At 51.7% G+C, this 13,727-nt stretch overlaps 1 protein-coding gene across 7 annotated transcripts in view; it reads left to right on the top strand.

Annotated features, from left to right (window-relative positions):
- Positions 1-13,727, top strand: part of PHACTR3 (phosphatase and actin regulator 3) — a 288,306-nt gene that overhangs the window by 213,183 nt on the left and 61,396 nt on the right. For all 7 annotated transcript variants that reach the window (XM_017891227.1, XM_017891225.1, XM_017891223.1 and 4 more), the window contains one exon: positions 668-915. In XM_017891227.1, the coding sequence (XP_017746716.1) occupies positions 668-915 (248 nt within the window). The remainder of the gene's footprint in view (positions 1-667; positions 916-13,727) is intronic.

Raw genomic sequence — 13,727 nt, 5'->3', positions numbered from 1 at the left:
CCTCGCTCAGCAAATTACATAGCTGACCTTGGTTCCCACATTCTGGGAGGGGTGCACAGTGAATGTGCACTGTGGGAACCTGGCCACAAAGTCCCCTGCGTGAGCCCCTCAGGACCCAGGGTGGCGTGGGAGCTTGGCAGGAGAGAAAGACTTAGCGAGAAGTGGCTGTTCCACTTTGTCCCAGGACGCTGAGGTTTCGTAGCTTTCACTGGGCAAGAGTGTAAGGCTGTGCCTGCAGCTGACTCTTATTTTGGATCACATGAGTCTCATGGACTGTGAAAGACTAGAGGCTACATCTGTGTAAGAAATAGTGAATTGTTAGAGGTAAAATAGGTCACGGGAGACAGGATGGTTTGGAGGAATATTAGACTAACAAAATGTCCTTCTCAGTTTTTGTGAAGTCCTCTCCCTGAACATTGATTGCCCTATGTTTTGGCAGGTTTTATTACTTGCATGTTCTGAGCTTTTCAAAACAGCATGTTGTAAACAGCCATTTGCCTTGAACTCAAAGCCTCATGCTCCTTCTGGTGTGTCCAGGATAAAAGCCGAGAGGCTGCATGCATTTTGGTGCTGCCTCTGTGATATTAATTATAAGCTCCGAAGTCAGTCATGCTGGATTTCTGGGTGAAGGGGGCAACCTGTAACCTGAACCATCTTTCTGGTTTAGTTTTCAAGGAAGGGAAAGTAAAGGGTCTCCAAAGAAGCGGGTGGATGTCCGTCTGTCGAGAACGTCCAGCGTGGAGCGGGGCAAGGAGAGGGAGGAGGCTTGGAGCTTTGACGGGGCCTTGGAGAACAAGCGAACTGCCGCTAAGGAATCTGAGGAGAACAAGGAGAACCTGATCATGAATTCTGAACTCAAGGACGACTTGCTTTTGTATCAGGATGAGGAGGCGCTGAACGACTCCATTATTTCTGGTGAGGAAAGGATGGCCCATTAAGTGTGGGGATCTCGGCCAGAGGTCTCGTGTCACCAGGGGGTTGGGGACAGAGCTCATGCCTGGGGGAGGAACAGGTTGAGGGGCTGCACCTGGGGAGAAACAGGAGGAGGCTGTGTCCTCTGGAAATGAGCCTCTCCTGAAACAAGCTGGGATGGGGGTGCACAGCCAGGCTTGGAGCAAGGAATTAGAAAATACCCCGACACAATTGTTTTGAGAGTTGTGTATTAGTTTTTATGTATATGTGGGAAAAAAAACAAAAACATGAAAGTAGTGTAGCAAGTGACTTTGAGAACGCCACCCCTGAGGATGGTGTGGCGAACAGTATACAGGTGGTGTACAGATGCTTGGTGTTTAGAAGTTATAGCAAAAACACAAAAACAAGTAAAGCAAGATGGGATGGAAGCGGAGGGAGAGGAGGGAGAGAGATTGCTCTATTGATCCCAAATGGCCGTCTCAGAAGTGGTGTGAATGGGACAGGCAGCGGATGCTTGTTTGGGAGCAGGTGCTCACAGGGTCCTGGGAAGCCAGCTCCGTATTCGTCCTCGTGGTGCGTTCTCGAGGTCAGAGTAATTGCTCCATCCTACCCTTTAGGATTCCGGGGCTCGGGACAATAGAGGCCTGCAGACCACCCTGCGATGAAGGGAGAAGGAGGCTCAGGCTAGGAGGAGGAAGCGCTGAGGGGGTTTCCCTCCCAGCTGGTACCGGCTGTGCAGGGCCCTCTGGTCACTTCCAGGAGGGTCCAGGGTGGCCGTGGTGTTTGGCCTGCAAGGGAAGAATCAGGAAGTGTTCATTGCTGTTCTTCCTGGAAGCATTTCATGGTGACTGTTGTGGGCATGGGCAGAACTCTGGCCATGTCTTCCTGGGTGTCTATGGGGAGCGGGAAAGGGCAGCAGACGTCAGTGCTGACCCTGGCTGGTACTGAAGGCATGCAGTTGGTACCGTGATGTGTGGACAGACCGGCAGCCCAGGGCTCCATAGCCTCCCCCTTCCTGTTGCTTCGGAGCCTTTCTACCAGGTCCAAGGAAGCAATTCTGAATATGCGACTGCAAAACATGAAAGGGTGGGGGGGTGCTGTTACCCCTGTGTTTGGAGGAGGCTGACTTCCATCGTGGGACCAGTGTCTTTGTGGCAGAAACTTGGGACTGGTCACTGGCCTGAGGGCACCAATGTCTCTGAAGAAGCTGGAGCCTGTGGTGTTCCCCAAACCCGTTAGACCCTGGAATCCTTGCCCTTAAACACCTGTGAACCTCCAGCAGAAGGCTGCTATGTGGGTGCACTTCGGAGAAGAGCTGGTATTGGGATGGTCAAGGGCTGGAGCAGGGTCCCTCAGCACTGGTGGCATGAGGTCAGGCGATTCTCTGCTTGACAGGGGGCTGTCCTGGACAGACTAGGATATTCTGCAGCATCCCTGGCCTCTCCACACTGGATGCCCCCAGTGGAGACAACCTAAAACATCTCCAGACTTGGCCAGATGTCCCTGAGGAGCAGAATCACCCCCAGTTGAGAATCACTGGCATAGTCTGTGCCCCTGGTTTGGGGGTGCCCTTCCATAAGGCCCTTATCCACTCCAGGACACAATGCTTTCATTGGTGAGAGGGAGATGGGAACTGCTTCCTCTTGACATTGACAATGTCAACAGCCAGGGCCCTTTACCGGGTGCTTCTTATGTCTGGAATGCTGGTCTAAGGTTATGACAAGACGGGATCCCCATGAGGCTGATGACCTCATAATCCTTATTTTACAGTATGTAAACTGAGGCACGGGGAGGCCATGTAACTGGCCATGGCCATGCAGCTTACTAAGGTTATGACAAGACGGGAGCCCCATGAGGCTGATGACATCATAATCCTTATTTTACAGTATGTAAACTGAGGCATGGGGAGGCCATGTAACTGGCCATGGCCATGCAGCTTATTGGTGCCAGGCTGAGACTTAAACCCAGGCTGCCAGCTCCAACTTTCTGCTCTGTGCTAGACCCTCTCTGAGGATGAGTGGATTAATCCACATCAGCCCTTGGCACAGGGCCTGGCTCAAGCTGGGTGCACCTCAGAGAGCATTTCTTCCTGTCCTCACCATCCACATGGGGAGGAGAGCTTCTAGGGAGGAGAGCTCCTGGCCCAGAAGGGTCTCGCAGCTTGACTTTCCTTCAGGGCATCATTAGGCCATCCAGATGCAGTGTCCTCATGCCTGGCATTAAAGGATTAAAGGTATAATGCAGTCATTTTATTTAAACATGGAAGAGGATGGGAATCTGCGTTTCACCTCTCGGGAGCCTCAGGCCTGGCCTGGATGTGCCCTCAAAACACTTTGTGGCAGCGCGGTTGAGACGCAGAGTTTCTGCACTGGAACTGGCATCAAAGCACATCTAGCAGCACCCTTGGCTCCCGCGTCTGTCCCTCCTGCCCAGCGCCCTCCTCCTCTGAGTGCTGTGCACAGGGACGCCTCCTGCTCAGTCAAAGTGGCCTGGTCATGGCCAGCTGTGTTGGCCTCTTGTGGCTCTCGTAACACCTTATCACCTGCTGGGTGGCTTCTGACCACAGAATTTTCTCTCTTGCAGTTCTGGAAGCTAGAAATCCAAAATCAAAGTGTAGGTAGGGTTGTGCTCCCTGTGAGTGCTCCAAGCAGGAGCCACTCTCTTCCAGTTTCTGGTGGTTCCTGCGTTCCTTGGCCTGAAACTCCCAGCCCTGCCTCCGTGGGCATGTGACTGCCTCCTCCTCCCTCCTTCCTCTCCCCTTCGTATAAGGATAGTAGTCATTGCAGGCAGGGCCCGTCTGGATAATCCTGGATGATCTCCTCATCTAGAGATTAACTTAATTACTTCTGCAAAGATCCACTTTCCAAATAAGGTCACTTTCACAGGTTCTGGGGATTTGGACTTGGGCACATCTTTTAGAGAACCCCCTTTGAAACCCCAGATTCCACTCCTCTTGGTTAACTCGTTCCTCTTCTCATTGAGCCAGAGCTAGGCTCTGGGCTTTGACCCACAAATCCCCCTCCATCCCCGGGATCTCTGTGGCTGGGCCAGTCCATGGCCTCCAACAGAATGTGCTGTGAAACTTGGACTTGGCCCTGGGCAGGTCCCTCCCCTGTCCCTGCCCCATTTCCTTGCTGTCAGATCAAAGTCCCTCATTGTTGGCTCCTATGACAACACTGAACCTTCCTTCCTGGCTGGGACACAGTTGCAGATTCACACTAATTCTTGTCCTTCTCTATTCTCTGTCTCTCTGCTACCCATCAGTTATTGTTGACTGTCTAGTTTTGTCTGTGTGGGGGATCGTGCTGGTATCTGTCTGTGCCCTGTGGTGTGCCCATCATCCCACGGTACCTGGTTCTAAGAGTCAGTGAGCACCTGTTGGATGTGTGGCTTTAGACACCTCTGTGACCCTGATGAGTCTCTGGTTTGTCCCTCCAGCTGACGGCTGGTCCCTGAGCTCTAGGGTGTCTCTGTGGACTCTGTGCATCCACGTGGGGGCTGGTGCGCATTGCACAGCTTACATCTCCAGATTTCGGGTCCCATCTGTGCCCCGGACTGGGACTCTCCCTCATTTCAGTCAATACATCTAAGCCTCCTGCGAAGCTTTTGGCTTTGTGCTGATGTCCAGATGACCTTGAAGTCTTCTCTGCTCCCCTTGGAGCAGTTCTGGGGTCCGGCCAACCCCCTCTTCTCCGGCAATGGTTCGCTGTGCTCTCCTGCCTGGACTTGGCCTCCAGGCAGTCTCTCTGTGCCACCATTGCCCCATTTCCAGTTCATTCTCCACACAGGTGGCCACAGGACCGGGGTCCCATGGAAGTTGGATAATGTCACCTCTTGCTCAAATCCCTCCAGTGGCTCCCTGAGGCATTGAATGCCACATCCTCCCTAGTGCCTGCAGCCCCCCCATGTGGCCTGCCTCCCTCCCCCGGCTCACCTCTCCCTTGGACCCAGCCCATGGGCCTCCTTGATAGTCCTCACACCCCAACCACAGCCCCTGAGACTCTTGCTGCCCCTGGAGGTGTGTATGGCTCCACTGTGTTTAAAACATCGCCCTGTGCAGGAAGCCACCTGGCCACTGTGTGACAACACATGGCCCCTTCTTCTCACCCAACCTTATTTTCCCTATGGCAGTGTCCCTGACCCCAATACCATTGGCTTTGCCCATGCAGCCTCTCTGCCAGCGTGTGGGCTCCGAGGGACCAAGCCTTCTTCTCTGTAGTTCTTACTGTGTGCACAGCTCATGAGTGCTAAGTGCAAAATAAGTATCAGTTAAATGAATGAGCCAGAATGGGCCAATGGGGGATTAGAGGAGTCAGTGCCTGTAAAGTACTAACAGGTGCCAGGTCCAGGGAGCCCTCATCCCTGTACTGTTTCTCCCAGGGCGTGGCTCAGACCTGAGCCTCTTGTTATTTGTGCTTGAAACCTGGTGTCCACAGGTGAACATGGAGTTTGAGCTGGGGTCTGAGATGGGGGAAGGTAGCACTCGTTGTAGAAACTCATCCTGGAAACTGCTGTCGTGAGCGTGGCCCAGGCCCAACGCTGTGGTGCACTGTATGACGTGTTACGTGGGGTGTCATCTGCAAACCCTGGGTGAGGCCCCCTTTCCTCCATGGGCCTTTTGTGGGCCAAGGTCAGGGTTCCTGTCTGACCCTGAGAAACTCCTTGTTGAGGGCTGGGCCCATTGCACAGACTGGCAGGTATGTCCGGGGTACAGCCTCCAGCCATTTGCAAATTGAGGCTTCTGTGTACTGGTCCCAGGATACACAGTCTAGGGTTCCTGAAGCCCTGAAATCAAGTGCAGAAAGCAGTGCTTTGCTTTTGTCACATTCTCAGCTGTGTCCCCAGTGCTCCAGAAGTGATAAATCTCTGAGATAAAATGCTGTGGGAAAATTCAATATTGGTCATAGAGAAAGTCTATAAATGTTGCTTTTTTGGGGGAAAATTACTCACAGTAGGAAAGGCCTGTAAGAGTGTTTTGCTTTGCCTGGTGCAGACAATGGTGAAAAGTGGTTGTTATTTGCTTCTGTCTGCAGTGTGTTGAGTTCAAACCCCATTCTCACCGTCTCGCCTGCTACGTTATTTTCAGATCTCCATGGTGTGGAAGCAGAAAAGCACCAGGCAGTAAATAAATCAATTATTAATCACAACAACTACTATTTTATTCATTTATTTAGCCATTTATTCTCTCTCCCTCTCCATCTCCCTCTCTCCCTCTCTTTCTCCTGTTGCTGGAGCCTTGGCAGACATTGTCTTACCCCATGTGAAAAGAAAATTTTGTTATCAATCATTTTGTGCACTTCAATTCTCTATTAGAATGGAGAATGCATCTGCATCAGGATTTAATTTTTGGAAATGGTGGAGGCCCTGTCAGAGGCAGGCACACCCCCTGCAAACATGCCCACATGCCCATGTGCCCGCACACAGGCTTACATGCGGGTGCCTTCGTGGGTGTGCCTGGTCAGTGGTAGGTGAGCAGGGCCTTGCGCACATTCTCCAGTCATCAAAAGTGAATTTTATGAGAAACAGTCTTTGTGTTGTCACTGCCCCAAGATTTAAGTTTTAAAACCTGTCAAGAAAAAGATGTTTGTGTTTTGTTTTTTCTCTGTGCTGAACCGAAGAGTCATGACCACACCTGTCTGGTTTGTCACAGTGTGCTGGCTCTGGGCCCAGTAGGAACATGTGATGAGGGGGAGCGAGGGACTGAGGGGCTGCTGTGGGAATCAGGACTGCAAGGGAAGAACCTGCTGATGCAAGAAAGCTGACTTCTCCAGAGCCCCCAGCTGCCTGTGCTGCTCCTCCTCCAGACAGCTTCTCCCAGGTGTTCATGACAGCAAGGCTGCAGGCTGGGACTCACCACTGTTCTCAGCTGAGCCCATGTAAGGAGGGAGCAGGCCCTCCACTTCATCCATGCTGGAGTCTTAGTCCCTTTGAGCTGTCATAACAAAATCCCTAGACTGGGTGTCTTATAAACAACAGAAATTCATTCCTCAAAGTTCTAGAGACAGGGAAGTCCAAGATCAAGGTTCTGACACGTGGGGTCTGGAGAGGCGCCACTTTCTCATAGATGGTGCCTTCTGTGTGTCCTCACATGGCAGAAGGGGCCACAGAGCTCTCTGGGGCCCCTTTTCTAAGGGCACCGATCCCATTGATGAGGGTTCCACCTAATGACTTAGTCACCTTCCAAGACCCAACCCCCAAATACCATCACATCGGGGTTAGGCTTCAACATAGGAATTTTGAGGGACACAAACATTTGGCCCCTGGCATTGGGAATGTCTGTGCAGTCAGGTGGGCCTCCATCTCTGGGCTTACTGCATAGAGAGACACTGCAGGGTTTGACCACCCCACTTGCCTCAACATGTTTCTTTCTAGCTCGTGACGTTGGAAAAGTTTCTTAATCTCTCTGTGCTTCAGTTATACCCCTTGTAAGTGGGGGTGATAACAAAGTTCTTCTGAAGGTAAACAGGGGTGGTCACCGAAGTATGGCTTTGTCTCGTTGTGCTCAGTAAGCATTCTGCTTGCCATGGTAATCAGCACTGTCATCATCACTGTGGTTGACAAGCGAGCAGGAACAGGGAAGAACTGGGCATCCACCGCTCACGGAAATACCGCCTCACAGGCATGAAGCAAAGTTTGGCTCCCAGTTTGTCAATGTTCCGTAGCTGATTTGTGCTATTCCTCATTCCTTGGCCAACTCATCAGAGTGTTGATGTCCCTGCTGCTGCAGAGGTACATCTGTTCTCCATCCGGATGTGCAGCTGATGTGTTTGTGTAACTGGGTGTGGTTTCACTTGCCTGCTTAGCAAGGAACAAGGGCAAGGAGAATGAATCGCTGGGGTCCACGTGCCAGGACAGGCTGGGGGGACCTTTGGGTTGGTCAGGAGAAATAAGCCTCAAGAAGGCCTGTCGATGGCACCTGCTATGAGTCACCTGTCCCAGACCAGGTTGGGTAACCCACAGTGCCCAGCCTCAGATCACTCTGCCCACTGGGTGGACCCTGGGCACGTGGTGGCACATCTGGGCCTTGACTGCCTGCCGGTAGCTCACAGGTGATGTCACTGACCCTCTCGTCAGGTTGTCCTGGGGGCGGATAAGACAAGGCTTATGGAGTGCCTGGTCTGTGTGGTCACGTGGCGCTCACATGGTAGCCCTGCCACCAAGGTTTTCTGAGGGTGTGTCCCAGGAGCACAAGAAAAATCCAATATTTGTACGTTATTTATTTATAAACTATACATTAGAGGTACCATACTAATATACTGTGTACTTTATAAAATATACATGCAAGATAGTAATAAAGGGTGACCCGGGAGAGTGACTATGTACATATTAATATGTTCTAGCACAGCCTGCCCCACTGTGTCCTAGGAGTGAGGTGCTAGGAAGTGCATTTCAGCAAGCACAGCAGGGATTCTAGTGCTGGTGCAGGAGTGGAAAGTAAATCCTAGCCCCCACAATCCCATGAGTCAATTCCAGCCAGCTAGGCTGTACAGGAGTAAAGAGACGTGTGGGATTTCCCAGCTTTATAGATTTTTTTTTAAAGCTTCTTAAGAAACACCCTTGCTATGTATTCAACAAGTACTGTATGTCCCAGTCTAGGCCTCAGGATTCTAAGGAGAAACTAGACACAGTCTCCAACCCTATAGTAGCTCATGACTGATGTTAAAAGCTGATGTTCACCACAAACTCAACAATGCAAAAGAGGGCTGGGTCGGGAGGTGAAATCTATATTAGTCCATTTTCACACTGCTGATAAAAACATACCTGAGACTGGGTAATTTATAAGGAAAAAGAGGTGGTTTTTTTCAGTCCCTCTCCCCCGCCCCAAGACTGAGCCTTGCTCTGTTGCTCAGGCTGGAGTGCTGTGGCGCGATCTTGGCTCACTGCAACCTCTGCCTCCTGGGTTCAAGCAATTCTCCCGCCTCAGCCTCCCAAGTAGCCAGGAAAAACAGGTGCACACCACCACACCTGGCTAATTTTTGTATTTTTAGTAGAGGCAGGGTTTCACCATGTTGGCCAGGCTGGTCTCGAACTCCTGACCTCAGGTGATCCACCCACCTCGGCCTCTCAAAGTGCTGAGATTACAGGAATGAGCCACTGCACCCAGAGAGAAAAAGAGGTTTAATGGGCTCACAGTTCCACATGCCTGGGGAGGCCTCACAATCATGGTGGAAAGTGAAAGGCCTGTCTCAGATGGTGGCAGGCAAGAGAGGATGATAACCAAGCAAAAGGAGTTTCCCCTCATAAAGCCACCAGGTCTCATGAGACTTATTCACTACCACGAGAGCAGTATGGGGGAAACCACCTCCATGGTTCAATTATCTCCCATTGGGTCCCTCCCACAACACTTGGGGATTATGGGAGCTACAATTCAAGATGAGATTTGGGTGGGGACACAGCCAAACCATATCAAAATCCTAAGACAAATGTGTGACGCCAAGAATGTGGTGACACGGGGATTTGATGACATGGAGAACGTTACACGGAGAGAAGTGACACTCGGGCAGTCCCTGGTATTGTCTACCTGTAAAGAAAGCCCTCTTTGCAGGCTCCAGGATCCTTTCCCCAGCAGACATACTTGTACAAAGTGAATGCTAACGTGTCATTTGAATGCCATTTTAAGTGTGGAGAGGATGTACTTGAAAGACTTCGTGCAGTGTATCCTTCTGTAAAGTGGAGAGCCACCTGCAGCGAGTGAGGACTCCCCCGCCCTCAGTCGTCTCCGTGGTGACTTCACAGAACAGCAGGCAACCCCTGCCTTTTCTTGAAAGTTGGGGCTAGAGATTTGAAAGGCTGTGGAAACCCAGCCACTCCCTGCACAGACACCAGGTGGCGCTGGAGATGCTCGCCAGGATGCAGGATGCTTGGGAGAATCTGGTCTCAGGGCGACTTGGCGGGCATCTTGCTGTGGAGGCAGGTCAGGCCCTGGGTGGTTCTGGCTGAGCACCAAGCAGCAGAGCTCTCAGAGTGGGAATGCACAGCCCCAGTGACAATCAGCGGAAACAGGGCTGCCCCCCTCTTTTTTTTTTTTTTTTTGAGCTGTTACTTCCCAGCAAGTACCTTGATAAGCACTTTTCATGCATTTTATTGCCTAGGTCCCTTGACAAGGTGATGAGACAGCTATTAGTGCTCCATTTTTTGTTGTTGTTGTTAACAGTTGAGGAAAACGAGGCAAAGAGAGGGGATGAAACTTGCCCATTTTGAATTCAAGGCTTTCCAGCTCCACAGACCATGACTGTAGCCCACTGTTCGTCCAACGCGTGAGCACGTCATAGGTGCCAGGCACTGCCCTGGGTGCTGTGGACACAATGATATAAGCCAGGGCCCCAGCCTGCAGGTGCCTGCAGCAAGGGGGAGGCGGGACCCCCAGGAGGTGATTTCAAGATTAGGGGATGAGCACCAGGTAGACACAGGCAAAGAATACTCTGTGATTTGTGCATCCGAAAGCAGCCGTTCTGGGCCAGCCATGTGCTGTTAAAAGCATTGGTAGGAACTGCATCGGTCCCCCTGGGGCCTGGGCCTCTGCATTTTGAAGGCTCTGCAAGGGTGAAGGTCAATCTTGTGTGTCTGCCTGGCTGGGCTGTTCCTCCCAGTTATTGAAATGCTAGTCTGCGTGTTGCTGTGAAGGTATTTTGTAGATGTGGTTGTCACCTGTAATTAGTGACTTTAAGGGGCTTTGAGTGGCCCTCTCCAGTCAGTTAAAGGATTGAGAACAAATCAGAGTTTCCCAGAGAAGAGGAAATCTTGCCTCAAGACTGTGGCATCCACTCCAGCCACTGGCCTGCCCTCCAAATCTAGGACTTCACAGCCCCCACAATCGCATGAGTCAATTCCTTAAAATAAATTTCTTAATACACATATGCATATATATATGTGTATATATATAGAGAATGTGTATGTGCATACATATATATGTACGCATATGTATGTGTGTGTGTGGTGAGTGTCTATCCTATTGCTTCTCTGTCTCTGGAGAGCCCTGACCCAAACACCAGGTGACTCTCAAGAGCTGCCAGGATGGAGAACCAAAGCTTTAAAATGAGGAGTCCTGGGAATCAAGGTAAAGGCTTTCCACATAGGGACGGCTTGAGCCTGGGTGTGGAGGTGAGACGCGAGAGGTGCACGGGTAGCATGGCTGTTACAGAGGCCAGTGTGAGACCTAGGGACTGGCCAGGGAGAGAGACCTTTATTCACCCTGTAAAGAAAGCTGGAATTTAAAAGACACCAAAGTGTGAAGCCTCTGAGGGTTGTCCCAAGTCACTCACCTCCTGGCTATGTGGCCTTGGGCCACACTGTGGGACACTGTCATCTGCAAAAGAGGAAAACTAAATCCTAGCACCTACCTCATAGGGCTGCCAGGAGATGACTTGGAAAATGCATTCAAAGGCTACGTCTGGGCCTGGCATACAGCATGGGCTCATTCAATCTTGGCTGCTCTTGCTGCCATTGGTGGGAAGTGGTGCAGGATCTCCTGCAGCTGAACTGATCTTTCTGGAGCACAGACCTGATGCTGTCTGTCATGATTCAGCCCTTGGAAAGAGCCCCAGGACTTTCTGAGGGTGAGAGGGTGGGCTCCAGAGGAAAGACAGGGAGGGGCCATGAGGAGGCCCAGGCCTGGCCCAGGCAGGAGGGAATGGGGTCTGCAGGGAGTGTCAGAGTCAGCTCCAGCTGCCATAACAGGATACCACAGAGTGGGTGCCTGAAACAACAGACGTTTATTTTCTTACCATTCTCGAGGCTGAAAGTCCAAGAACAAGGTGTTGGCAGAGTCGATTTCCAGTGAGGCCTCTCTCTGTGTCCTTACAGGGCCGTTCCCCTATGTGCTGGTTGGGGAGAGTGGGGGATGAGTGCTCTGGCCTCTGTTTCCTCTACAAGGTCACCAGTTCCATTAGATCAGGGCCCCGCTTTTGTGACCTCCTTTTATCTTAGTCACCTCCTTACAGGCCCTACCCACAAACACAGCCACATTGTGGGTCAAAGCTGCACCTTGTGACTTCTGGGGCAGAGCAGTGGTACACAGTTGAATCATAATGTGGGAGACTGAGGGAGAGAAGAGAAATTGGCAGGAGCTGGGGAGTGGGGATGGTGCTGCTGGACTCCATTCTTGGAGCTGTGGGCCCCTGGCTGAAAGAGAAAGCGCAGAGGGGAGGAAGCGGGAGACGTTTTACCAGCGACCTGACTTCACTAGAGGGGCCCTGCCCAGCTCCACATTGACAGGGACCGTATAGTCATTCAAGAGCATTTATTGAGCACCTCCTGCATGCACTGTGAGGAAAGCCAAGTCACAGCCACAGAGGAAGGCCGTGGTCAGCAGCACCAGCATCTGCCCGGTGGGTGTGCCCCTGGCGTGTTGCACCAGCACAGCCACTGACCTGTGGTCTGATCCTCAAAGCTGCTTCATTTTGTTTTCCAACAGCCCTCTGCAGCCCCTGCTTCTGGTGGAGCCCAGGTAGCGCTAGACCTTTCTGTTTATTTGTAGCTAGTGAACAGCCACTCGGTCTGAGTCATAAATACTGTTTGGATTCAGAGGTCAGAATATCCTTCCCCTGTGATGCTCAGACTTCTAAAAGTCAATTCAGTGTTTTGCCGGCTCCCTCCTCAACTGAGCCCCTCCGTGGCAGGAGGCCTGGGGCTGGGATCCTCCCCTTTGCCCTGCTCACTCCCCAGCTTGGGCGTGTGTCCTCCCAGGGAGGGTAGACTAGCCTGGTGTCTGGGGCCCTTGGCTGGGCTCTGAGCTCTGTGTGGCCATTCATTTTGCCCACTTGGGTCCCAGTCTGCGGGGCTGGCACCTGCTGGAGGTTCAATTTCCCTTCAACAAAGGTCATGGTGACCCCTCTGAGAATTACTTTGAGAATCTGACAACTCAGTGATGTGAGATTGCCTGCTCCAAGGCCCTTCGTGTGGGGGACAGCTAGGGCTGCTGTGGCCTCCTGCTTCTCTCTCCTTAGGATGAGCAGGTCCATCCGCAGCAGACCAGGGAGCAGCCCTAGGGGCAGAGCCATCGAGGACCTGGTGGAGCCATCCTGAAGGTTCAACAGGTCAGGGTGGCCATTGTGCGTGTTGTGGTACTTAGCACAGCTGAGCAGTTAAAGGGGCATATGGAGGGCCCTCTGTGCAGTTGACAGGTATCCATGGAGCTCTCTGTGCCATTGACAAGTGTCCATGGAGCTCTCTGTGCAGTTGACAGGTCTCCACAGAGCTCTCTCTGTGCATTTGACAGGTGTCCAGGGAACTCTCTGTGTGCAGTTGACAGGTGTCCATGGAGCTCTCTCTGTGCGGTTAACGGGTGTCCATGGAGCACTCTCTGAAGCTGACGGGTGTCCATGGAGCTCTCCGTGCAGTTGACGGGTGTCCATGGAACACTCTCTGCATAGTTGACAAGTGTTCATGGAGCTCTCTCTCTGTAGTTGACGGGTGTCCATGGAACAGTCTCTGTGCAGTTGACAGGTGTCCATGGAGCTCTCTCTGTGCAGTTGACATGTATTTAGAGAAGTCTCTGTGCAGTTGACAGGTGTCCATGGAGTTCTCTGTGTAGTTGACAGGTGTCCATGGAGCTCTCTCTGTGTAGTTAACAGGTATTTACAGAAGTCTCTGTGCTGCTTGTAGAAGTCCTCAACAATGGTCATCTTCACTAATCACTATCTTTTTTCTGGAAGTATGCAGGACTTTTATAATCCGATGTGCATGTGTTATTTTAAATTTCATGGCTATGATGGCGGGGTGTCAGAGTAAGGGAAATCATGCAGAGTGGAAGCAAGAAGAAACCCTGTCACTTGTGCCCTGTTCTGTTGCAAATCCATGTCCCAGTGCTGGCCTAG

This window comes from Rhinopithecus bieti, unplaced genomic scaffold, assembly GCF_001698545.2.
Source record: "Rhinopithecus bieti isolate Rb0 unplaced genomic scaffold, ASM169854v2 scaffold_20477, whole genome shotgun sequence".
NCBI classification, from domain to species: Eukaryota; Metazoa; Chordata; class Mammalia; order Primates; family Cercopithecidae; genus Rhinopithecus; species Rhinopithecus bieti.
This window is presented reverse-complemented; position numbering and strand designations above follow the sequence as displayed.